Here is a 26,559-nt window from a genome sequence, read left to right as displayed (position 1 = left end):
CAATAATATTGTATATAAATTAATTCACCACATAATGACAGATATATTACATAACTCTGCTGCTGGCGCGGATACTGTCCTGAAACTGCTTGCACTGCATACAAAAAAAGTGATTCTGTAGTGACACCCAGAGGTGTTTTCAGACAAGCTCAGAGCTATACAACACTTTAAAGGTGCCATTCTTCATTTTTCTGTCTCCTAGTGGAACCATTCCACTGCTGTTCCTGTAGAAGTGGTGGAAGGAATTAAGCTTTTCTCACTAGCCTCCATTTTTTTCTGTCCTTTGTATGATTATTATTTCTCCTGTATGGAATGTAGTAACCTGAAGTTGAAAAATAAACCATAACTGAGACATTCAATAAATCTGCTGAGCTTTGTAAGAGGAATGCCTGAACACTAACATTTTCTAGGTCTGTTAATCACATTTTCCTTTTTACCTGTGGCAAAGGGTGGAGCGTCAGGTTAATGATTTATATCTATAAAGCTGATCTTTCTGCCAGAACACACTGATCTGAGGGAGTGAGAGCTTGGGTTTTCAGGTAGGTTTCATTAACAATTAAAACAATGATTTGATTATGGTCCGTAGAGATGACAAACAGGTTTTTTTTTCATGGATTAACAGTGTATATCTACGTTGCTGTGCTTTGTGGGATACTTGACAAGGGCTTTCCATTTATCTAGTAAACCTTGCAGTTGGCAATATTTTAGACATGTGACGGGACAGAGCGCTTTAATCTAAAGAATTTTTAATATCTCTGGACAAGTATAAAGATTCTGTTATCCATCATGTTGTTCACCAACCCTGTCAAAACCCTCAAATTTCCTTTAGCAAGCAATGATGGCTGGGCACTAGAAAGATTTCAGTAGACCCAGAACACCTCTTCAGTCATAAAGTGTACAGCATAGAGGTCAATGAGGCAAGCTAATCATTTCCTTAAAGGTTAACAGTGGCTTTTAATATGCAGTATCATAAAATGGATTCCATTTGAAAGGAAATCATTTAGCCTGACTTTCGACTAACAGAATAAAGTCTGGCCCAGCTTATATAGAACAGTCAGGGTCGACAATAAGAGACTGTCCAAAAGTGTCCATTTATATTTGTTTTTGTTTCTACGTGACATTTAAAAACAATTTTATCTAAAATAGATGACACTACAATAATAGACTGAAATACTGAAATTATTTTATAACGGTGTCTGTTTGTGACTGGCTGTATAAAAATCCCATTGTGTTATGAGGTAAATGGAAGGTATATTAATTATTTGACTCATCAGAACAAGCATTATTATAAAAAATAAATGTATTATTATGGTAAAAAACTTAAAGTAACATACACCAATGAAGTGAGCAGAAGGCATACGACCAGATGTGCACATTAGGTATTGTATACACTATATTTGGTTACACTTTATGTTAAGGTGTCACTGTTACAGTGTAATTATATATTTAAGTACTGAGTAATAATAAGCAACTACATGTACTTACTATAGGGTTAGGGTAGGGTTAGCCTAGGTTTTGGTTGAGGGTTAGTTGCATGTAATTATGCATAATTTACTGTTATTACTATGGTAAGTACATGCATGCAACAAGGACACTGCAAAATAAAGTGTTACCACACCTTTCAATATAAATAAAAATATGTATTTATATGGAATTATAATTATTGTATTGCCCAATGCCTGGTGGCATACATACTATAAGGATACTGACCTATAAAAAAGGTAGATAGTAGTGGGTGTGTTAGCTGTTGGTGGAGAGTAGGTACAGATAGGCTGTTGAAAAAAAAAAAAAAACCCTGTTCTTGTGCCTGAATGTTCTAGTGCACAGAGATCTGTAGTGTCTTGTAACGCGTTGTGTCAGGAGGAAAAATAGGGATAGCTCACAGCTGAAGTTATTGCTGTGGCCAGACAGACTCACGGAGGCGATTGGCATCTCACAACTCGCAATTTATTCCCCAATCGAACTCGGGTACCTGTCTGTAATACGTTCTAACGTCCACAGCGTTACTTAATAAACAAAATAAGATGAAAATGAGCATCAAACAGGAATAACTCGCATACATGGAGTGTTCGAGGCTCACACACAATACAGACTGCAGACAGTTCAACAGGGCGCGCGCAGCTCTTAAAGGGGCCACACCTTATTTTCACTCGTTGCAGTCTGAAGTGGGAAAAAGAGGGGTCTGATATTATGTTACCTGCCCATTTCTTCTCTCTGGATATGTACAAGTGTTGGAGGTTGACAGTCAGTGAAAAAAGAACCAATACACTAATTATAAGGCATAGATAAATACAATATAACAAAGTTAAAAAATAAAGTAAGGTTAAACTGTATATTCAGCAGAAATGTAATAATCAGACCCAAATAATATTATATATATATATATATATATATATATATATATATATATATATATATATATATATATATATATATATATATATATATATAATTAACTCCCCGGCGATGCTGGGTTTCGATCCAAAATATTTTTCATTTTTTATGCTCTTTTCTTAATATTCAACTAAAGAAAAGGTGAGTCATTGCACATTTCCATCCACTACGTTATGAACCTCTTGTCCTGATGGAGCCCATTGCTTGGGAGAGAGTTATTTGTGTTGTTGGACAGCGTTTTATTAAATGCTGTGAAGAGATATCTCAGATATCTAATTTGCCAGATCCATCCCCTCCCATTGTTCCGGGCCTCAGAATTTATAAATTAAGCACTGGGCCTGGGGGCGCATTACAGAAAGATCCTAACTTTAGAATCTTATCAGTTTGATAACCATGGAAATTTCAGTTAGGACCTCATTTAGGACAAAAGCTGTTACAAAATTACATTTCTTAAGTGCATAATCTTATCTTATATTATCTTATCTTAACTACAGATAGGAAAAGGGTATTACAGAAGCATCCTAACTCCACAAAAACTGTCGGTCTTATTAAGAATCAGAATCAGAATCAGAATCAGAATCAGAAAGAGCTTTATTGCCAAGTGTGCTTGCACCCACAAGGATTTTTTCTTGGTACTGAAGCTTCCAGTGCACATATACAAATACAAATACAACAAGAAACATAGTAATACAAATTCTAAGAATAAAATATATTAAAAAAAATTTTTAAATAGTATAAAAAGTAAAAAAAGGGGTCACAGTTGGGTTTAGTCTGAATAAACATTTACAGATTATGAACATATTTACAGTATTTTGAGAAGTATGAATAATATAAATATAAATATCACCTGAGTTAGAGAATATTACACTAGACAGTGGGAGTCTAGTGCATGTTACAGATTATGAACATATTTACAGTATTTTGAGTACACTGTTAGCCCTTGCTGTAAAAAAAGGCCAAATTCTGACAATATCATACCATTTTGCATTAAAACAGTAATATACCGTAGAAAACAAAAATAGCCTACAGGAATATACTGTGAATTAACAAGTGCTCAAAATCGACACTCAGAGGCTGTTTTCCCAATCACACCCTATACCCTCATTCACTATTCCCTACATTAGTTCACTAATATAGTCCATTTGACAGAGTGAATGAAAAGAAGTGAGTGAATTGAGACACTGATGAACACCTGATAAGCAGATACACTGAAGGACAGAGAAACAAGAACAGAAAAAAGAGAAACACAAGAACTACAACTGACTTCCAGTAACACTGAGTGTGAAACCAGTTTACAAACCAGTTTACAATTATTTCTTTCGTACATGTACAAAAGTTCTTGTTGAGAATTAACAGAGATTTAGTTAATAATAAAGTTTGTTGTCACCATGATGGAGATCAGTATTTGCTTTAGTTGGTCTCTTGTCCCTGGACTTCATACCATTAATTTTTCTCTGGCTGTTATAACAGTAAGTTTATAAAACACATTAGGTATGGCAAGAAAAAGCCAAGAGGAAGATAATTTTGTGTTTTTGGATGTTGTGATGATGTCACAATCATCCTGGACATGTCTGATTCTCTGATCTTTCCTGCATATATTATTTGAATTTATGGGTATTTCATATTTAGCATATATCTGTGAATCTACAACAGGAAATCAATAATTCTGTAATCAGGTCTTCTGAAGAATATCAAAATCATATAGTGCTTTAAAACATTTTGAACTCCTGCTTGACTCAGACACACACAGACATCAACAATCAGCACATGAATCTCAACAATGGTGACAATCAAAAGTTTCATGTCGCTGTGCATGCTGGGTTCCAGGATAATATAAAGCTCCCAGCATGCACTGCTGCATGAATAAATATATATATATATATATATATTGCCACCACTGTTGAGATTAATGTGCTAAATTGTAATATCTCTGTGTTTCGTTAAGACAGTGTAGCTCTGTTATTTTTGGTTTATGCATGATGTGTTAAAAAAAAATGAGTCATTGTAATTTATTGTTGTGGTTTCACAGTGGTGTTAATGAAACACTTTTGATTGAGGATTAAACTCTGAGTGAGAATGAATTTCCTTAGTGAATGAACAGGCGTTATGATGACGTTGTCATCATAATAACTACAATCATTCATAAACTGTGTGTGTGCACAAGTGTGACTTGCACAAAAACAGCTCAAGCAGCAAAAGAAACACTAATGCTTTAGCATCAACATCCCAACTAAAGCAAACACTGATCTCTATAATGGTAACTTCAAACCAAACATTTTCAATTAAACATCTCAGTAGCAACTTCTGTAGATGTATGACAGAAATAAAGTCATACTGGGTAATAATAAGTGTAATAATGTGTAATGGCTGGAAGTCAGTTGTATTTCTTGTGTTTCTCTATTTTCTGTTCTAACAGCAGGTGTTCATCACTAATGCTCAACAATCACTTACATATTCCCTTAATTATCTCACTGCAACACTGCGTCAGTGTTACTTTTTACTCTTTGTAGTGTGGATTTCCCTGTAGGGTTGAAAGGGTTAACAGTGTAAGATAAAAAAGTCACACCCACAAAATGTATTTTAACAGTAATAAACTGTAAGTTATAAAACAGGTATATACTGGCAACACTGTTGCCAGTAGTTTACTGTAAAATTTATTTTTTGGGTCACCATTGTGCAGAAAAGTAGAGCCTGTGCTTCAGTCCAGGAGAAGACCTAGAAACATTGACGATATGCTGCATGTTGCTTTATTTAAAAAGCAGTGACTGTGTAGTTGCTGGTCCAGTGGGAATCTCTTTATTTACAAAAGTTTTGTTGTGGTTTCAAATGAAATAAGTTCACAATATTACTTTGCTCATGTTAGTAATGCTTAAATACATTTTAGTTAATACATTTAAATGACAGTTGGTCAATTTAAGGCAGTCGGTTTCTGTAAGTGAAATTAGTTAACTCGAGTTTTAGTGCACTTTTACAGTAACATACTGTAAATTACAGTAAAGAACTGTACAATTAACAGTAAATTACTGGCAACAGTGTTGCCAGTATTTTACTGTAAAAAAACCCGGTAAGGTCTAACAGTGTAGTATGAATAATATAAATATAAATATAAATATCACCTGAGTTAAGAGAATATTGCACTAGACAGTGGGAGTATTGCACTTACAGGCATATGCCTTGGGGGGCATGTTAAGTGTTCAGAAGGGAAATGGCCTGTGGAAAGAAACTGTTCCTGTGCCTGGATGTTCTTGTGGCCAGTGATCTGTGTCGCCGTCCTGACGGTAACAGTTCAAACAGGGGGTGTCCAGGGTGAGTGGAGTCTGTGATGATTTTACCTGCTCTCTTCCTCACTCTGGAAGAGTACAGGTCCTGGAGGGTTGGCAGGGGGGCACCAATAATCCTCTCTGCTGTCCGGACTGTCCGTTGTAGTCTCCTGATGTCCGATTTGGTAGCTGAACCAAACCAGACAGTGATGGAAGTGCTTAAAACAGACTCAATGACGGCTGAGTAGAAGTAAGTTATGGAGTAATTAACTCCATAAATTAACTTGTCAGATCTTAACTTAAGACTTCAGATAGAACGTGTCTGTAATATGTCCCCTGGTCCTTATGGATCATGGAACAACAGTGGCTGACTGTTATAGACGTGCAGCTGAGTAGAACTGTCATTGTAACCTGTGGAAGATTGAAATTCATCTGTTGATTTAAGCTGCTGAGCTTTTGAAGGACTCTATGACGGCCACAGTGCTGTTCAGTGTGATAAGCGGGGAGTGCTGGGGTGTTCTTCCTGAACTCCACTATCATCTCCACTGATTTGAGTGTGTTATGACTGCACCAGACAGCCAGCTGCTTAAACTCTCCTCTGTAAACTGATTCATCACCATCCTGGATAAGGCCAATGACCATGATGTTGTCTGCAAACTTCAAGAAAAGTTTGTTTGTGTAAAGGGAGATTGCTTAACCAATGAGCAAACGTAAGGGGATCCAGCAAGGGTCCAGTGATGTCCTTCAGGTAGTCCAACATCACTCTCTCAAATGCTTCAGTCCTTTCCACACTGATGCAGGGTCGATTAATTTTTTATTTATTTTTAGCTTTTCTTTAACCTTTGTCAGTGTGTTTATTGCCTGCTTGTTCAAGACATTATCCCCACTTGTGTAAGCATCATGTCTGGCCTGGTGAAGCTGTCTGAGTTTTCCAGTAAACCACGTTGTGTAATTATTATAAATCAAACAAGTCTAAGTGGGAACACACATCTTCACGGAAACAGATAATTTCACAGTATCAGTGAGCTCATCCAGATCAGTGGCTGTGACTTGAAAAACTCGTAGTTCATGCTCTGTTTCAGTTGTCCATCTCTTTTATAGTCCTTACTACAGGCTAAGGAGATTTACATTTCTGCCTGTAGATTGGGAGAAGATGAACCAAACAGTGATTAGTCCCAAAGCTGCCCGGGGGACAGAGTGATATGCATCCTTTAAAAGAAAGTAGCAGTAGCCTATGTTACTGTCTCTGGTGGGGTATGTGATGTGCTGTATTTAGGTAGTTAACAGGTGAGATTAGCTTTATTAAAATCACAGAGAAAGAAGGATAATGAAAGAGTCTGAGTATTGTTTCTTGTCTGTGATCAGATCAGTCATCTGTTGGAGTGCTGCCCTCACACAGGCTTGACGGCGAATATAAACACACCAGAATAAATGATGAAAACTCCCGGGTTTACAGTGGATGAAGACCTCGTTTAATCCGCTGCCTCTGGTTTTCTTTGGCTATGTTCAGACTGCAGGCAAATGTGGCCTAAATTCAAATTTTTTTTGCTCATATGTGACTCAGATCTGTTTTTGTCATGACAGTGTGAACGGCACAAACCACAATCTGATCTTTTTAATTCTGATTTGTGCCACTTCCATATTTGGTCCTAAATCTGATACAGGTCAGATGTTTTGTATTGCGACCGCAGTCTGAACAGTCACATCAGAATGAATGTGACTTTCATGTCACTCTAGATCAACATTTGTCTCAGTTCTGTGCTCATGGGTGTCACTTCAAAGATTTTACACACCCGAAGTTATCAAGACAGTTGTGAAAGGTAGTCAGTGAAGGACAGTGATGTATCAGAGCTCATAAGTATTACAGTGACGGCTCTATATACTAGCAAAACATGAGGGCTCGTACCATAAATGTTTAAAAACTCTCCCTCTTTTTTTGTATCCTCATCTTTTTTTAAATATATTAATTAGCTGGCTTCTGCGGTAGATCACATTATAAATAAACACATTGTCACATACTGCTCTGAGACAAGGTTGAGGATACAAATGCAGTTTATTATAGGGACAATCCAAACACATAATCCAAAGTACAGGCAAGGTCAAACACAGGCAGGCAGTCCAATCAAACAAACAGGCAGGCAGGGAGCACAGGCAAAAGGGTAACCCAGAGACAGGCAAGACATCCAAAACCAGGAGACATAAGACCAGGAAAACGCTCAAAGATGCAGTGTAAACAACTAACAAGACTTAACAGGGAATGAATGTGAAAACCAGGCTTATATGTGGGGTGAGCTAAACAAGGTAAATACACAGGTGAATGTGATCATGGCTGATTAGTCTAGGCAAAGGATTATGGGAAATGTAGTTTGTGGATGTGTGGTGATTGTCCGGGTTGGAGTGCCTTCTGGTGGTTATCCCGGGCACTCTCACTGGTGATCGTTACACACATAATCACTTAATTTAACGTTCTCCATGTTTACTTCCATATTACAGTGTGCTGCTTGACATCTTTTTTTATTGTTCTTTTGCACATGCGGGTCAGTTCAGGACCATGATCTGTTCACACTGGAATCTGATATTGGGCACATTTAAAACAACAATGTGAACAGCTATACAAAAAAATGGGATCTGAGCAATTAATCGGAATTGAGCACTAAGGCTTGCAGTGTGAACATCCGCTGTGTGAGCAACAGCTGGAAGCGTGTTAGGTGTAATGCACAGTCCAGAATGGCTTCATTCAACCAAGTTTCCGTAAAGTGAAAAGCAGCAGACTTTGAGAAGTCCCTTTTTGTGTGGGTGAGGAGTAATAGTTTGTCTGTTTATTGTCGAGAGAGCGGAGATTCGCCAGATGAATATCACCAGCACGTTTCCCTTGTTCGTGCCTCTTGGAGCGCTTGTATCGAAAATCAGCTCCTCCGACTAGAATGTCTAGTAACAATTCTGAATTCTCAAAAGTCAGCAAAAGGTTCTTTGGTGTGCAATACCTATGTCCGTCCCTAGTAAAACTAATTGGGAAAAAGTCACTTCAAACAGGACATAAAAAAAAAAAAAAAGTTCATACCGAAGAGCTCCAAACCGATTCAGCCATCTACAGTGCCATCTTGATCCGCTAATATTATATGAATATTTACATATTTAACTGCCCATGTTTTAAATGGATAGTAACAATAACCCTATGAATTATAAGTATTAATATAAAAAAACTAACACTAGTCTAAACATGCCACTGTGGTCCTTCTGTCCCATTTCACTCCAAGGGTCTAATTTAATCTTCTCTTTTTAAGCACCAGTGATTGAATTGTGTCAGAGCACTCAGCACCCAATAAGTGAACCAGGGGTTCTATCTTCACTGGAACCTAATCATGCACTATACTATTGTTAATGTCACATATTAACATCTACAGTAGTATGTTACAAATAACTGATAGTCTGTTGTGCTATTAAGCACAAAAGGTAATTTGTGGATTTTATCATGTGATGATGAGGATCCACACAGTGTCAGATCCAGTCTGAATGGCTCAAACAACTGTGTGAGGCAGATAGAAATTTCAGATGGAAACCCAGACAGCAACATATTGTCTGGATTCCACGCAGCCCAGATGTGGGCCGGATCTGGGCCGACACTGTTGTTGCCTGTACGTTTTAAATAACTAATAAAGTGTAACGGTAAAATTCACCATATGTCAGCACAATAATGCAACATTATCATTGCTTTTAAACTGTTTTAAAATTTGAATCCACTGGAAACCTATTTATAAATGCTGTGATGATGATCATTCATTCATTTTAAAGACTGGTTGAATGAATCAGTATTTTTTATTTTTTTTATGTTGCAGTTACATATTAACTCTTTTTACTGCTCTTTGTTAGTGTCATGCTGCTCTAGTAGAGGTAAATCTCATCAGGCCAATGGAAGCACAACTCAAGAAAATCCGACAAATGCTGGAGAAAGAATGCCAGCTCAACCAGGAACTCCAGAACCAGAACCAGGAGCTGAGTAAGACCACTATATCATAACATGAATGATGAATGGTTTTTCTCATTTTTGAGTACACGGTATGTGATGGTGATTAATTTCAATGCACACTAGAGTATTGTATTCTAATTACAGAGAGACAGCTTGAACAGAAAGATGGACTTATACAAGTGTTGAAGGGACGATTGGATGAGCTCGGTAAGACAGAACAGACTAATGGGTTTAACTGCGTCCCCTTTCATCTGCTTCCTTACAATTAATAAAATATTAACAATTAATTATAACATATGTCATATGTTATAATTGATAATAATGATGAAGCGTTTTGCTTGAAGCCAGCACAATTCATATATCAATGTCGATTTGGACGATTGGGTCACATATTGGGTGATTAAAAAAACATGGAAGAACTAACATTCAATTTTTCACAATATTATAAATGTATAAAATAAAAACATTTTACACATTAAGATATGTTTATTTGACACCTAATGTTGTCTGCCAGATTGCGATGAAATGCCTGAGGTTCGACAGAGTCGGGCAGCTGTCATGGCCCCGGAGCAAGTACCAGAAGTCCTGGAAATCACGGCCAATAGAGTGAAGAAAACTGCCAGGTAACTTTATACACATGTTAATCAAGAACTCTATGAATCTAATTCAACACCAGTCTTAAAATAAACTAACCTCAAATGTTACGTCATGCTTTCTGTGTGTGTGTGTGTGTGTGTGTGTGTGTGTGTGTGTGTGTGTGTGTGTGTGTGTGTGTGTGTGTGTGTGTGTGTGTGTGTGTGTGTGTGTGTGTGTGTGTGTGTGTGTGTGTGTGTGTGTGTGTGTGTGTGTCAGTGAGGCTGCTCAGATCGTAAAGGCCATTGGGAAGAACGACTTTCTCCGTCGTCTGGATGAGGAGCAGATCAGTTTGATGGTGGAACTGATGAAGGTTCTGGACTGTGGTCCTGGTGATGTCATCATCAGAGAGGGCACAGAAGGAGACAGCATGTACATTGTGGCTGGTGAGTGTGTGTAAGGAGAGATAACTGAATGCCAAGTTAAGTGTCGCTGAATTCAGAAATGCTTACTAACAGACTGCCCTTTCTATTTCTGCCATATAAAGTCATGGTAAAAATCATCACAGGAATCAATTACATTCTAAAATATATTCATTTTAATTAATATTTTACTGCATTAAAAATCTTAATTCCACATTTTTTAAGTGTATTGCAGTACAATTCTTGAAAACGACATCTCGCTTGAATACTGATCGACAGTCGAAATAAATTGATGAGCCTAAACTCCTCTTTTCATTCTAGCGGGGGAGCTGAAGGTCACTCAGGCTGGACGTGAACTGCGAACTTTGAGCTCTGGTGATATGTTTGGGGAACTGGCCATTCTATACAACTGTAAACGCACGGCATCTGTCAAAGGTCAGTTATCATTCTGAACATGAGTGATGTGGGTTACCCCCTACTGATGTGGTAAATAAGTGTTTTTATACTCTTTTACCCACAGCCGTCACTGCAGTAAAGTTATGGTGTATCGAGAGACAAACATATCGAAGTATCATGACCAACAAATCCAAGATGAAACGAGAACAACTCATGGGCTTCTTGAAAACGTAAGACATTCTGGGGTCACTTTGAACACATTCTGCGTAACACATTCTGCCTTGTATTTAGCCTAGTACAATATTAGATGCTTTGAATCTTCACTGTTTGTATATTGTTCATCATGTGTATCCGTCTATTATTGCTGAGTAAATTCTATTGTTTATAATTGTTTCCACCAGGGCGTGCACTTTGAAGGCCCTGAATGATGTGCAGCTGTCAAAGATCATTGATTCCATGGAGGAAGTCAGTGTGATTTTACTTTTATAAATTGTAAATAGACTCATTATTGTTATAATAAGGAAATATTGTAAATTAAGGATGCCTTAAGTATTCTAGGAGAAAATATACCAGACTCTGTCAAAATGAGACTGACCAGAGACCTTAAAAAAAATATCTCGAGATATCACTAGGATTTTGTGGTTTGCAGTAGTTTTCATTAAGTCAAACTATTGACTTAGAGATGGGAAATTGGTCAATGAGGAATGGTCAATGAGTGTGACACCCTCATTTTATCAGTACTATGAATGTGTATTTTAGTGTAGTCAGAAGTATGTTTAGTAACAGGTGACGTTTGAATTAAAGGTAAAATTGTCTTTTGTTTTGTACATCAGGAATATTTTCTTCTAAGCATGACATGATGACTCAATGTACTATCCATGTTTGTTCCCCTGCAAGGTGAAGTATCAGAACAACGAGGTCATTGTCCGAGAAGGAGCAGAGGGCAATACTTTTTACATCATTCTAAAAGGAGAGGTAAAAGAAACGTATTAAAACATTACTCAGTTGCTCTCTTATCTCAGGATAGTTTTATTCTTGAACATCCTCTGCAACACTGATTACATTATTTACACGTTTTATTTCTTTACACAATATATGACTTAGGAGTGCCTGCATTTAATAAGGGTTTAATCTAAATGTGTGCTTTCCAGCACTTTTACACAGTAATGAACCTTACTTACACAAAATACATGAATCTTTTGTTTAAGTCTATACATGAAACTCTGCACATATTTCTCAACCATATTATAAAAGATGCCACAGAATGGTCTGTGTTTGTATTAAACATCATTTTAAATTATCTTAAAAGAAATCTTACTTTATAAAAAAAAAACTAGTCATCATTTTGTTCATTTCACATTAGGTGTCAGTGACGAAAAAAGTGAACGGACAGCAGAAATTAATTCGTAAGATGGGAGAGGGGGAACATTTTGGAGAACTGGCTCTTATACGGTAACCATAGTCACTGTTACTTAGTGACAACATCATCAGGAGTAAATATTTGTTCTGTCTGGTTTAAATGTAAAAGTCGACCAAATCTTCTATTGTGTATAATCCAGAGAGATCCTTAGGACAGCCACATGTACAGCGGTTGGACTTGTCACTTGCTTTTCCATTGATAAAGAGTGAGTTTGATGTCAATGATGACAATATTACTTCACTTAATTTGTATATAATGCCTATGATTTAGGATTTGTTTAAAATGTTTATATTGTCCTTCATTTCTCACAGAATTTTTGAGGAGACCATTCCATTTGAAAGTCTTGAGCTCCATGACGAGTGAGTTTTCCTGCTTTGTGACTTCTATATTTGTAAATATATTCAGTCTAGTCTTCTGCTTAGTCACTTGTAACATGCAGTGCATTTCCCCCCATACTTGTAATCAAGAGGAAAAGCAGATCCTTTTTGATTGTGGAGTTGAGACTGTGTTCACTTTACTGAAATACAGATACGCCTGCTCTTACACAGTGCTGGTTTTGTGTGGGTCTAAATAAATAACTGATAGTGATAGTACCAAAATAAATATAATTTGCTAAATAAACACAAAATAAATGAAGTGAGAAAAGGCAGTGCCTCCACATCACTGTGATCGGCTGATTAGTCTGCCATTGAACCAATGCTCATGTTTACAAATGTGCATGCAGGTCAGACGGGTGGAAATGAATGGACTCGGTCTCCGTGTCTGCAAGATTCAGGGCACCTGTGGTGCTATTTGTAGGGGAGAGAAATTATTTTGTCCATAAACCAATTTTTGCACAAAATGATTCATAAGCAGAAAGCATTTCTTCGCTAGCTGTCTAACTATATTAAGTGTAACATATTTGACAGGCGGTAGAAACATTTTGTGCTATTCCTGACCTGTTTACAGGAGGCTCATTATCAACATTTAGTGTGCATTCTGTTCTCCAACCAGCCTCAAGTTTTGAACTTATGAAAATATTCTTTTTCTAGTGTTTTGCATCAGTGGTATTGGTTATTTTCATTCTGAAAAATATTTATTGATCACAAAATGTTTTTGTAGTGCTGATTCACTGGAGGAGGATGAAAAGCCAGAGAAAGTTCGGTAAGATATTTTGTTAATAATTCAAATAGGACAGAGAACAATTTCACAGTCATATACTGTATTAAGCTCGTTTCACATACATACTGTTCAAATGTTTGGGATAAAAAAATTACTAAAGACATTTATAATGTCGCAAAAGATTTCAATTCCAAATAAATGCTGCTCTTCAGATTTTCTCTTCTTCAAAGAAATTTGATAAAAGACACTGCATCGTAGTTTCAGATGTTCCAGGTTTCCAGACATTTTAAGTGTGATGATAATAAGAAATGTTTCTTGAGCAGCAAAGCAGCAGAAGAATGATTTCTGAAAGATCATGTGACACTGAAGACTGGAGTAATGATGCTGAAAACTTTAGCATCACTGGAATAAACTAACCCAAATTCATACTATTAGGAAAATAATGTTCTATATACTGTATTTGTTTACTATTAATATTGAATTGGCATTTATGTATAATATACATATTAGTTCAATATATAACATCTTTTTAAAGCCTTTCATTCATCTGAGTTTGTATGAATCTAGTTTTTTCCTATACACATACAGCAGGAATTATTGTGATCTGCCGGTCTACTGCTAAATAAAGCCTTTAAAACAAGTTAGAATATGAATTATACATCATTTAGTAATTTCTGTTGAATATATGTATTATGTGTATTGCTGTCTCCAGGCCAGAAACATCTCTAAAGCTGAAAGAGCTCATCCCTGTACTGTACCAGGAGGGAAGTTATCAAGGAGATCCGGTCACTCTTGGTGTTGGGGGGTTTGGAAAAGTGGAACTGGTATGAGAGGAGAATCATTTAAAAAAAAATCTTAGTACAAGTTCTGAATTCAAAACACTGTTTAGTCCATCCAGACTATAGTAATGTTGTTCTGATTTGACCTCCTGAAATACTAATATATTTGCTTGTTTACTAGGTAACTACCTTGCAGCACAGAAAGTACTTTGCTATGAAGAAGATCAGTAAACAGCATATTGTTGCAAAGAAGCAGGAAAGACACATTATTTTAGAAAAGAAAATTCTTCAGGCAGTCCAATGTGACTTCATTGTCAGGTTGGTGCTGCTACCTACATCACTTATAATCTTTTTTTTTTTCAAACCATTCGATAATTGTTCACATACTGACATACAGTTGTAATTGAAATTATTCAACCCCCGTTGCAAATCAGGTTTATTGACACAATGTACAGACTTTCAGCTGTTTACAATGAACAAATCAAATAAAAGTAATTGAAATAGCTCGACACAACAAATGTTTCAAGTGGATCCCCGCTGGAAAATAGCAAATAGCAGCCAATCAACGAGGAGCAGTTACAAATTTGACATTCAAAATTGAATTAACAGCAGCTGTCCCGCGAACAGCCAGTCAGCAAACAAGAAGCATTCTTATAAATTATTTTCAACGGAGAACATTAACAGGGAAAAAGCAGAATGATTTATTTGAACTTTCGAATTTCGAACTTTCAAAATTGATTTGAAAAGTAGTGTGAGCCCTGTGCTTGATGTTTTTCTGCTAATTTCTTTACTGTGGGTTGCAGAGACGTTAGTTTCAGCCGTAGCCTAGTGCGCCTGAGGCATGCAAGTCCAAGCGATTGCGGTACTTACACTGCATGTGGATGACCTGGCTGAATCCCTGCTCAACGAGATATGTAGTTGGAAAAGCAAGAATCAGTTAATTTTTTAAAAAATATGCTATTATAAACTCGTAGGGGCAACAAATGAACTTCCGACTCTCTCCCATAGAGACAGAGCGTATTTAGGCCACGCCCACACCGGGACAACAATCCAACTGTCTCCATTGACTTTGCATTGCAAGAGGCTGCCTCCTTGTAATTTCTGACTTATAACAAAAAACTAAACAATGTCGAAAAGCTGCTATGTGACAAGGTGTAGAGCAAACAAGCTAAAAAACGAGCGTTTAAGGACACACAAGTGGATACAGGCAATTGAAACAGAGCGCAAGGTGTCATATTACTCTGAGAACTACGTCCACTGGAGCAGGGAACGTAATCGGCGACAGTATAGCTTAGCTTACAGAAATATAATATATAAAACTGACATTTGGATATTTGACTTACCAGTGACTAAATGTTTACTGCATTTTTTAGTGCATACCGAGTGTCAGGATCCCAATTTACCCATTCGTTCCAGCCTGTAACGTTACCCACTTTTGTGTCCTTAAACGCTCGTTTTTTGGGGTCGACAGATTATAAAAACTTATTTCTGGTTTTTTTAGCTTGTTTGCTATACACCTTGTCACAAAGCAACTTTTAGGCATTTTTCTGTGTTTTGTTATAAGTCATAAATGACAGGAGGCAGCCTCTCGCAATGCAAAGTCAACGGAGACAGTTGGATTGTTAACAATAATGCCTGACCAGTAAATTACTTGGTGAACAAAGAAAACATTTTGGCATTAGGCATTAGTAAATGCCTACATTTTTTTACGTTTTACTTTAATGGCTTTTCAATGCCGTTGCCGTTGATAATAGGAGTAAGCAAGTTTAGAACGCGTACATGCAGTCCATGCAGACGGATGTAGATACAAACAAAAGTCTTTCTTCATTACTTGTGCTCCATTAAACATGATCTCAAAACTTCTTGTGGCCTTTCCTTGTTCACACGTACACACAAAGCCATACCTTATAGCAGTGGTTCTCAATTCCAGTCCTCGGGACCCGCTGCTCTGCACATTTTGTATGTCTCTCTTATCTGACACACTCAGTTCAGTTCATCTCTCCTAACGAGCTGATGATCTGGTTCAGGTGTGTTAAATAAGGGAGACATACAAAATGTGCAGAGCAGCGGGTCCTGAGGACTGGAATTGAGAACCACTGCCTTATAGACAGCATAAGACTAAAACCCACCTTGCGAGCTACTCTGCCATGCCGTCAAAAAACTGGCGGCTTCCCAATTACCAACACACACACTTGTTGCTGAGGTGCTCTAATTATACACAGCCACAGCACCACCCAGTGGACAAAAACTTGACCATGCAACAAATGGCTCCTACATTTACCTTATAAATAGAATTTAGTTGAATTAATATTAAAATTCGTGGCCGGAGTGAATGGGAACATGATTATTGAAAATATATAAGTGGTTCTTAAGTCAATACTTTTTTAATGGCTTGTCAACTTTCCATTCCTCCGCTGTGTGATTCTAGTCAGCGCTGGATGCTAGCCACCACCGGGTTGTTGTCAGCGTGAAACACATTTTTGAGCACGTGAATGCTGATTCTTGTCAGTGCTTGAGTCTATGACTGGAAAAATAATAGAGTCGTTGCAAAAGAAACGATACATAGCTTACATGTCGCATTAAACTGGCAGATTTTAGAATTTTGTAGGCATTACATGTAATTCACAAGTAATTACATGTTTAATCTTGTCTTGCCTGGATCTTTGGTGTAAACTCGTGAACGCCCCCCATGAACACCTGAACGCCCCCCTTTCAAAAATCTTGCTTCCAAACAAGAAAGTTGTACTCTGAACGCCCCCGTTGAGATCCACTATCCTAGGAGAAAACATCATGCCGTCAGTGAGGAAGCTGAAGCTTGGGTGTCATTGGACCTTCCAACTGGACAAAGATCCCAAGCATACCGCAAATTCCACCAAGGCTTGATTTCAGAAGAAGTCCTGGAAGATTCTACAGTCATCACAGTCACCTGACTTGAACCCCATAGAAAATCTCTAGTGGGATTTGAAGAAGGCGTTTGCAGAACGCAAACCCAATAATATTACTGAACTGGAGGCCATTGCTCATTAGGATTATCTGGTGTCTGATTATCTCGTTTGCAGCAGATCATAACAACAAAAGGGTGTTCTACTAAGTACTAAAGATGTTTGCCATGAAGGGGTTGAATAATTTTGAGACTGCAGAAGTCACTAAAAGTTGCATTTAAGTAAAAATTTGGAAAACCACTTGAAACATTAGCTGTGTTGAGCTATTTCAATTACTTTTGTTTGATTTGTTCATTGCAAGCAGCTGAAAGTCTGTACATTTTGCCAATTAAACCTGCAATGTGGGTTGGAATAATTTCTGTATAACTGTATAATCTTCTGTCTGACTTTTCTCCTCTTGTTCAGGCTGCATGCTGCCTTCAAAGATTCTCGCTACATCTTTATGATAATGGAGTTTTGCCCGGGTGGGGAAATCTGGACCAAGCTAAAAGAAGTGTAAGATATTCATGAGTTTGTAGAGTTTGATTAGGAAAGCATGCCTATTAAGCCTACTTTTGTTCTATTTCTGTATTGCATATAAACTAGCAGGAACACCGTAGCAACAGCATAATGCATTAACAACCACTCACAACATCTTGGATAACGCATAGCAACACCCTGGTGAATAACCACAACAACCACCTTGGAATCATCTTTCTTGCTCATTTTGCTTGAATAATATGATACACTTTAGAATCCATTTCCAGTCTCTCTCGAATGTTTGACTGCGTTTATTTAAAGCTACCGTAATATCTCAATTTCCTAATTAGTGCTGTTTGAATGTGTGAATGTGGGTGTATTTGTTGTCATGTTGCAGAGGACGCTTTCAGGAGAATATAGCTGTGTTTATAACAGCCTGTGTGGTTGAAGCCTTTGCATACCTCCATAACAAAGGCATCCTGTATCGAGACCTGAAGCCAGAAAACCTCATGCTGGACTCCAAAGGATATGTGAAATTGGTAAAACAAATTATCTGTTTTTCTACTTTCCACAAATAGATAAACTACAGGCATTTACATTTATAAGCTGCTAATAAAATTGTGATAAATTTGCCACTGTGACAATTCAAAATATTTCTCATGCTGCAAAGCTGTTATCGATCCTCATTACCTTAAAGGGATACTCATTTTCCAACTCCCCCAGAGTTTAACAGTTGAGTTTTACCGTTTTCGAATCCATTCAGCCGATCTCCGGGTCTGGCGGTACCACTTTTAGCATAGCTTAGCATAGATCATTGAATCGGACATGACCATTAGCATCTCTCTCAAAAAAATTACCAAGAGTTTCGATATTTTTCCTATTTAAAACTTGACTCTTCTGTAGTTACATCGTGTACTAAGACCGACGGAAAATGTAAAGTTGTGATTTTCTACGCTGATGTGGCTAGGAACTATACTCTTATTCCTGCGTAATAATCAAGAAACTTTGCTGCCGTACCATGAGTCCAGCGGGCGTAATGATATGACGCAGCGCCTGAAAATAGTCCCCAGCTCGGTAACCAATGAGTCCAGCTGGGGACTATTTTCAGGCGCAACACCTTTCATACAATTATTTTATTTTTACTTTATACAAATTAAACAGAGTTGAGAGTGAATATTCTGTTAATAGGTGACAAACACTGTCAGAATTTTTATTTTTTTGTTACAGTCAAGTGCAGTGAAGTTTATTTTTATCTTATTTTCTTGTATTCTTTTGATTTCAGATTGATTTTGGTTTTGCAAAAGAGCTTTCTCAGGGTGAAAAGACATACTCGTTTTGCGGTACTCCTGAGTATATTTCTCCAGAGATCATTCAGAACCAAGGCCATGACTTTGCTGCTGACTTCTGGTCACTTGGTGTTCTAATCTATGAGCTACTTGTGGGCAGGTATAAAGTTTTCTCATATATTGTTTTCTGCATGCCTCAACAGTAAAGACGGGCGTACACGTTACGTTATGTTATTTTTTTATTTTATTTTTTTTATTACGAGCATGCAGGCTATTTCTTTTTCTCTCAGGAGAAATCATATGGAAATAACTGATGCTTGTATGGTCGTGGCTTGAGGAGTTATGAGCCGAGCAGAGTATGTTATGAGCACCTCCCGACCTACCAACAATTTTTAAACATGTTGTCCCAATTTTGGCCAGTGTATAGGTCTTTTTTTATCTGAAGCTCCAGTCTCCATGTTTAACCTAAAAGCTCCCCAGTCAACACTTAAATTTGATCTCACAGTGATCTCTCCATATGAGCACAATGTGAGGTCACAGTGAGCTAAAAGTGTAACCACAATGTGAGGTCACCCCAGCAAGAAATGTTATTGGACGTGGACTCAAATTTTTGGTCCAAACTGCCACTTGACCACAGACACAGGACAATGTCTGCAGACACAAACACCACCGCACTTCTAGTGGACCATAATGTCTTGTAGTTTGTGCACCTCGTCAACGTTGTGTTGTGTAGTTTGCACACCACAGCAATTCAGTTAGTCTTACAGTCCTGTACTGTGAGCTTGCCCTAATTTGATCAGCACATACAGTATTTAAAAATGTGTCCTATCAAGTTTGCACTTTTTTTTTTTTCATGAAAATCTTTAAATCAGGGCCCATAAGACGTAAGACTTTCTGGGTGAAAATGAATCAATTATTCCTTTTATGCGTGTTTAAATCAGAGTTTTTCTTGTTTAGGGCAAATTTAATTACTTGTAATAATATAGTTTTATTTGTCCTAAAGCCCACCGTTCTCCAGTTCAGATCCTCAGAAGATCTATGCCAAGATCTTGGATGGTGTGCTTAATTTCCCTTCATATATGGGGGAAGGTGCCAAATCTCTCATCACTAAATTGTGCAGGTAATTACAGAAACTATTACAAAAGCTATTGAAACTATTGAATTTATTTGACGCAGTTTGTGATTTGTTTTCTATATGAGAAGTAATAAAATGTATTTTATCCCAGTTTATTTTATTTGAACATCACCATTTTTTAAACATTTTTTTTTAGGTATTTACATTGCTAATTTTCAGTTTATGTGCTATTTAAATGTCTTGCAGGCCACGTCCTGGACAGCGTTTGGGCAATACGAAAAATGGAATCAAAGATGTCAGAAATCACAGGTGACCTTAATGAATGTGTATTGTGCTTAGTTCAGATGAATATTTTCAATTAATAAAAATATTTTCATATCCCACAATTACAATTTAGGTGTATTGAGTTTAGTCATTTTGATGTGCTAGGCTTTTGTGTAGCATATGTGCTGTTTCTATTGTTATTAATGAAAAACTTTCCCTCAATTTATCTCTCAGGTGGTTTAACAGCATTAACTGGCATAGATTAAGAATGGGACAACTGGAAGCACCGACTGTACGACTCATAAGAAAGGTCACATTTTTAACTTAAATCATATTCTTTACACAGATCATCTGACACAATGTAAAAAAAATCTTTAGCAAGAATGTTTCTCTTTAGTGCAAAGCTCAAAATATATTTTCAGTTATCAGTGAAGGCCAATGGGCAAATTTGAAAATCAGGTTTCAGACGCTTTTTAAACTGTTTTAGGATGAAACTCAGATCCATCTACAACATAAGCTTCAAAGTAACAAATTGTGTCTGTGGGTTTTTGGTTTTCAGGGTCCCTGCTATATAAACTTTGACCGCTATCCCTATGATAAGACTCAAGCAGAGGAGGAGTTTTCAGACTGGGATTGTGATTTCTGAACATCAGCCAAGTCTTGAGGTCTCTGACTATGCTGACTCAAGTTATAAACTCTAAAGTATAGTCAAGGTTTAATATTCTTATCAGCATATGTTAAAGGAAGATTAGAACAGTAATTTAATGACTCTTGCCATACAATATGATTGAACTTTAGAGTCTTTCACAGACTTAAGTTAAAATTTAAATTATTTCCACTACATGAAATTCTGGATGAATTTTGAGCCTATTTTTTTTTACTATTTTGAACATAGTAGTTTTATTCTTACATTATTTCAGATATTGTGATGATTGGAAGACCTGCAATTTATAAGGGTCTAGATTCTTGAAGTTTCACACTTGAAAATTAATATTTTAAAAGTACATTTATCTTCTTATTTTTCAATTGAATGTGAGAAGCTACAGACAGATCCAAATGGAAGGTATAAATCCTAGACTTCAGAGATCATATTTGTTCCCTTTCAATAACTGGACCTTTAAAAAAAGACATGCACATGTAAGACCATTATGCCATTCTTGTTCAGACTTATTGGTTGGTTGGTTAATAAATAACAATGTAAATGTATAATTAAATACTAGTTACTTTACTTACTTTATCTTTAATGTACTGACATGTATATATGTATTAATGTGACTTGGCAGGATGTTAAGAATTTTTATTTTACATTGTTTTTGCAACCTGAGAAATATTTTTTAATTCAAATTACTTTGATTGTGGTTTTGTGCTATTATTGTTAAGGTATTATAATAAATAATTATAGTGACAACATATAATGGAAATTGTAATTGAAGGACTGCAAAATGCCTTCTTAAAAGCACTGAAAAGCAGCATTTCTGCTGCAGTTATGGAACAAATAAACTTTTTTTTTCTGTGCTGATGCCTCTAAGGAATAATGTTTGAAATCTGTAAGAAACCAAATCAAATCAAGTCAAGTCAAATTTATTTGTATAACACTTTTCCCAATACACGTTGTTTCAAGGCAGCTTTACAGAAAGTTATATTGTATGTCTAAAATGGCTGAGTGATTTAGCATAAAGCAAGTTTGAGATATGAAGATAGATAGATATGACAATCTGTCTATTATACTGTATTTATTGTTCCCTTTAAGTCAGTCATGTTCAACATTTCGTCAGAACGACTGAAGAATTGGGATCTCGCCTGAGAGCCCAATCAACTTCGAGTGTAAACTAAACAAGCCAATCCACATTGGCGTGCGCGATTTGCATCGTACACTCCGCCCCGCAAAGCGGGTAGATAAGGAAGAGCGTGTGCAATCAATCAACGAGTGTGTTACGGGTTGAGAGAAGCATTCTCTGTTGTTGTGACAGCTCTGCGTTGGTGGTCGCAATCTAAAAGTGCATTTCCTGCTGTTTCTACAGCTTCTAAAATAACTCTTTTGCACACTATTTTATTTCCCTAAAAGAGCAAGCAAGGGGTATGACACTGCGTCTTTTTAAAGATGTTGCGCACCGGTCGTGACTCTTCTTTCTCCGGAAAGCTTGAGGTCCCTCTTCTGTTGACCAGCCGCCGCTTGTGTGTAAAAGCACAGCCGCAGGTCTGCTTGACCCTATGGGAGATCGAGAATCTCTCAGCGAGAGCTTATAAGCCAGGCAAAATCCCTGTGGAACTCCCGCTCCTCTCTGGACAGGACACGGAGGACTTAAGTGGTATACCCCAGGAAGTGGTAGACACAATCACTTCAGCTAGAGCCCCCTCTACGAGGTGCACTTATGCTTTGAAGTGGAGCCTGTTTGTTGATTGGTGTTCTTCTCACCGAGAAGACCCCCGGAAATGGCCGATCAGAATCGTACTTTCTTTTCAGTCTGAATCTTAATTAACCGTGTTTGTTCATTGGCCAGACTCTCACGTAATCCTGAGACCCTGGCCCGGATACGTGCCCAAGGTTCCCACCACTCCCTTCAAGGACCAGGTGGTGATCCTGCAAGCGCTGCCCCTGGAGGAGGCAGACCCAGCCCTTGCTTTGCTCTGTCCCATCCGTGATTTGCGCCTGTAAATGGACCGAATGCAGAGCTTCAGGACCTAAGACCAGCTCATTGTCTGCTATGGAGGCCAGCAGAAGGAAAAGGCTGTCTCTAAGCTGAGGTTGGCCCACTTGATAGTGGATGCCTTCATCTTGGCGTACCAGGCCCAAGGCGAACTGTGCCCTTTTGGGGTGAGAGCTCACTCTACCAGGAGTGTTGCTTCTTCCTGGGCGCTGTCGCACGGCGCCTCGCTGGCAGACATCTGTAGAGCTGCGGGCTGGGCGACACCAAATAACACGTTTGCAAGATTTTATAATCTCTGTGTAGAGCCTGTGTCCTCCCGTGTACTCTCCACCAGTAGCAAGTAGTCGGGATGGCCCCGCTCTGTATTGACTGCCCTCTAACTAGGCCGGAGAGACCCCAGAGACCCTCCATTTGTTGCATTGCCCTCTTGGTCAGTCCATATGTGTAATCTCCACATGTTACCTCCCTACAGGCAGGATGTGGTCTCCGTAGCATTCCTTTCCACTTGGAAAAGGCTCGCTTTCCAGTGTTATCCAATAGTCTCACTGTATGGGTCAGAAGGAAAAGCGGTGATCGACCTTCTCTGCGCAAAGCCCTGTCCCATCTTCCGCCCCAGTAGGTACAGGGGGATCAGGTAGCTTACGTGGAGCGCTGGGAGGGGCAGCAATAGTGGTAGTGATAGGGAACGATTAGGTTACTATTGTAACCGATGGAGACATTACGTCCCATCGCCACAATTGCTGCACCACCGCTAAGTGGCCGGGTCACCAGCTCGGCACCTCAGCACAAACTTTAAAATGCAATTGCATTTTATACCCGATTTGCGGGGCGGGTTGCGCGATGCAAATCTCGCACGCCAATGTGCATCGGCTCGTTTAGTTTACACTCAAAGGTGATTGGGCTCTCGGGCTCTCTTCGTTCTGACGTGACGTCTCCGTTCCCTCCTTCAGGGCAGATGGTTATCCTAGCATTCAATGCTGTGGAGGACTCTAGCCTAGAAGCCTCAGTAAAACTGGTCAAGACTGGTTTACAATCACAACCAATGAAAGGCTTGAATACTATTGGTTTGTGCTATAGTTGGTCTTTGGAAGCAAGAAAAGCCTTCAAAAGGAAGAGACTGAAAATAAGTCTTGATGAGTCTTGGAGTGCATGGAGATGAACAAGAAAGATTTGTTAAAAAATACTGGTTCATTCACAAAAGAAAGCACCACTAATTCCCATTTACTGTCAAGATTTATTGCCACAGAACGGCCACTGAAAACACATCAATATTAAAAGAAAAAGGCTGGTCCAGTTAAGAACACATTAACAATCACACTTATTATCAGCTTTACTCCCCTTATTTTAGTTGAAAGATGCAGAGCACCAATTTACAAATAGCGAGTGTAAACTAAAATACAATCATTTGTCAACTATGATTATTACTTTTCTTATTTCTCCCCTGAAATATTTGACCTTTGCCTTGAAGTGATCCTATAGTGTGAAAGTACTGAATCTAATTACAATATGCAATATAAATTCTAATTTGCATGCTCACATATTGGAGATAACTCAAAGTATCTGTGCTTTATAGAAACTTAAAGCATATTTAATAAATAATAAGCCTGTAAAAAATGCTTCTCAGTTTCATTTGTTATTAATCTACGATAACACTTCTCTTCACCTTTTGATGCCTGAAACTGCTCTTACATTGAGATCAGTGTTTATTGTGCAGCATCTTTCCAAAGGACAGTATTTGAGCTGTGTTTGTAATTTTACATGAAGTTTTGAAATCAGGTGATCTTCAAATGTATCTCCTAAACAGACCCTTCAAAACTCATAAATGCACATATTGCAGGGTAGGTATAACTGTACTCAAACATAAGTAGCTTCTTTTTCTTTCATTTCTTCACTGTCAGGGTTACACCATTTCATACTTAGATGCAGCCAATATAATAGAAACAAGGTTCTCAAAAACTTTTAGAAACCCATTTTTATGCAGCTTTATGGATATGTCACCATGTAGCATAATTATGGTAAATCGAATAAACACAGCTCACTGGAAAAACATGCCTCTACCTACATTTTTGCAAAACTCCAAAAACATACATAATTCGTTTATGTATTAAAAGATTATTTTATGTATTTTATGTATTATACATAAAATTCACTGTAGTTTTCATCTGAACTTAATCCTAGAGGCCGTAAAATGGCAACTTTTATACCATTTTTACACAAATGATGAGTACTGGGGCAGATTATCTATTAATAGTATTGTGCAAGGAACCATGCAAAAGTCTATGTTAAAGGGTTAGTTCACCCCCCAAAAAATTCTGTCAGTAATTACTCACCCTTATGTTGTTCCAACCCCGTAAGACTTTCGTTCATCTTCGGAACACAAATTAAGATATTTTTGATGAAATCTGAGAGCTGGCTAACTCCTTCATAGGCTGTAAGGTTTCATCTGCCAGCCCAGAAAAGTTAGTAAAGACATCAATAAAATAGTCCAAGTGACTACAGTGACTCAACCTTAAGTTTATCAAGTGACGAGAATACTTTCTGTGTGCAAAAAAACACAAAAATAACGACTTTATTCAACTATTCATTTTTTTCTGTGTGGGCCTCTGACGTAAGTTTAAGAGAGTGCCAAGATGCATGCGCGAGAACTGAGAAGATGTTGGAGTGAGCCAGCTCTCAGATTTCATCAAAAATATCTTAATTTGTGTTCCTAAGATGAACGAAAGTCTTACGGGGTTGGAACAACATGAAGGTGAGTAATTACTGACAGACAGTATTACAAACATTTTCGGGTGAACTAACCCTTTAAGGGTGTGTTCACACATGTAATTCAGTTCTCTTGGTCCTTTTGGTCTGAGCCAAAAAAAGAAAAAATACATTTAGTCCTGGTTTGCTTAGTGTTCACACTATCATTTTAAGGTCAAATCTAAAAGTACAAAAAGAAAAAAAGAAAAGAAACGGCTTGCATGATGTATATTTTTTGATGGAACTTACCGCACATCCAAACCAATGCTGGGCTAAATGCATCAGCTGAAATATAAACTGTGAAAAGGTGTCAATACAGTGCCAAGAGTTCCTCCGCTGCACACAAGCGAAGATCTGCTGCAAGGAGACGGTATTTCCAATGGGCAACATTTCGACTATGACACAAAAAAAAAAACAGGTACCGTTTTTAGGGTCGCATCTTGTGACATCACGTTCTGTTATTGATTTGTTTTAATGTCTTTGGTCCATGTTGCGTTCATACAGTATATACGTCTAACCACACAGACATTTACAGATGTTACTCCATGTTGTAAACGAATCAGTTATATAAAATGTACATAAAATGCCAAATATTAAAGGAACACTCCACTTTTTTGGGAAATAGGCTCATTTTCCAACTCCCCTTGAGTTAAACCATTTTCGAATCCATTCAGCCGATCTCCGGGTCTGGCACTAACACTTTTAGCATAGCTTAGCATAGATCATTGAATCTGATTAGACCGTTAGCATCTCTCTCAAAAAAATTACCAAAGAGTTTCGATACTCTTCTGTAGTTACATTGTGTACTAAGACCGACGGAAAATGAAAAGT

At 37.7% G+C, this 26,559-nt stretch overlaps 1 protein-coding gene and 1 long non-coding RNA gene across 2 annotated transcripts in view; one reads left to right on the top strand and one right to left on the bottom strand.

Moving 5' to 3' along the window:
* Positions 1–484: 484 nt before the first annotated feature.
* Positions 485–21,853, top strand: prkg3 (protein kinase cGMP-dependent 3). The gene is made up of 22 exons (XM_082147920.1): positions 485–539; positions 9,525–9,651; positions 9,766–9,828; positions 10,136–10,244; positions 10,474–10,640; positions 10,938–11,051; positions 11,137–11,242; positions 11,414–11,477; positions 11,910–11,987; positions 12,376–12,464; positions 12,572–12,637; positions 12,744–12,791; positions 13,534–13,575; positions 14,246–14,357; positions 14,494–14,630; positions 17,660–17,749; positions 18,111–18,252; positions 18,996–19,159; positions 20,003–20,119; positions 20,321–20,383; positions 20,573–20,648; positions 20,898–21,853. Exons 2-22 carry the CDS (start codon positions 9,564–9,566, stop codon positions 20,982–20,984), a joined length of 2,022 nt encoding a protein of 673 aa, XP_082004046.1. The 5' UTR covers positions 485–539; positions 9,525–9,563; the 3' UTR covers positions 20,985–21,853.
* The window catches only part of LOC309482582, a 205,320-nt gene continuing 190,816 nt past the window's right edge, over positions 12,056–26,559 (bottom strand). Inside the window, exon 3 of the long non-coding RNA XR_014200318.1 lies at positions 12,056–12,066. This is a non-coding gene — a long non-coding RNA (uncharacterized lncRNA). The remainder of the gene's footprint in view (positions 12,067–26,559) is intronic.

The sequence above is a fragment of the Leuciscus leuciscus genome, assembly GCF_965113295.1.
Source record: "Leuciscus leuciscus genome assembly, chromosome: 19".
NCBI lineage: Eukaryota > Metazoa > Chordata > Actinopteri > Cypriniformes > Leuciscidae > Leuciscus > Leuciscus leuciscus.
Note: the sequence above shows the minus strand (reverse complement) of the source record. Positions and strands in the feature narration are given on the sequence as shown.

Bases quoted from the DNA above. Each gene is read 5' to 3' on its own strand.
- prkg3 (XM_082147920.1), top strand. From the start codon at position 9,564: ATGGAAGCACAACTCAAGAAAATCCGACAAATGCTGGAGAAAGAATGC. The intron at 10,641-10,937 runs GTGAGTGTGTGT...TTTTCATTCTAG, and splicing joins CAGCATGTACATTGTGGCTG to CGGGGGAGCTGAAGGTCACT. The intron at 20,649-20,897 runs GTCACATTTTTA...TTTGGTTTTCAG, and splicing joins CTGTACGACTCATAAGAAAG to GGTCCCTGCTATATAAACTT.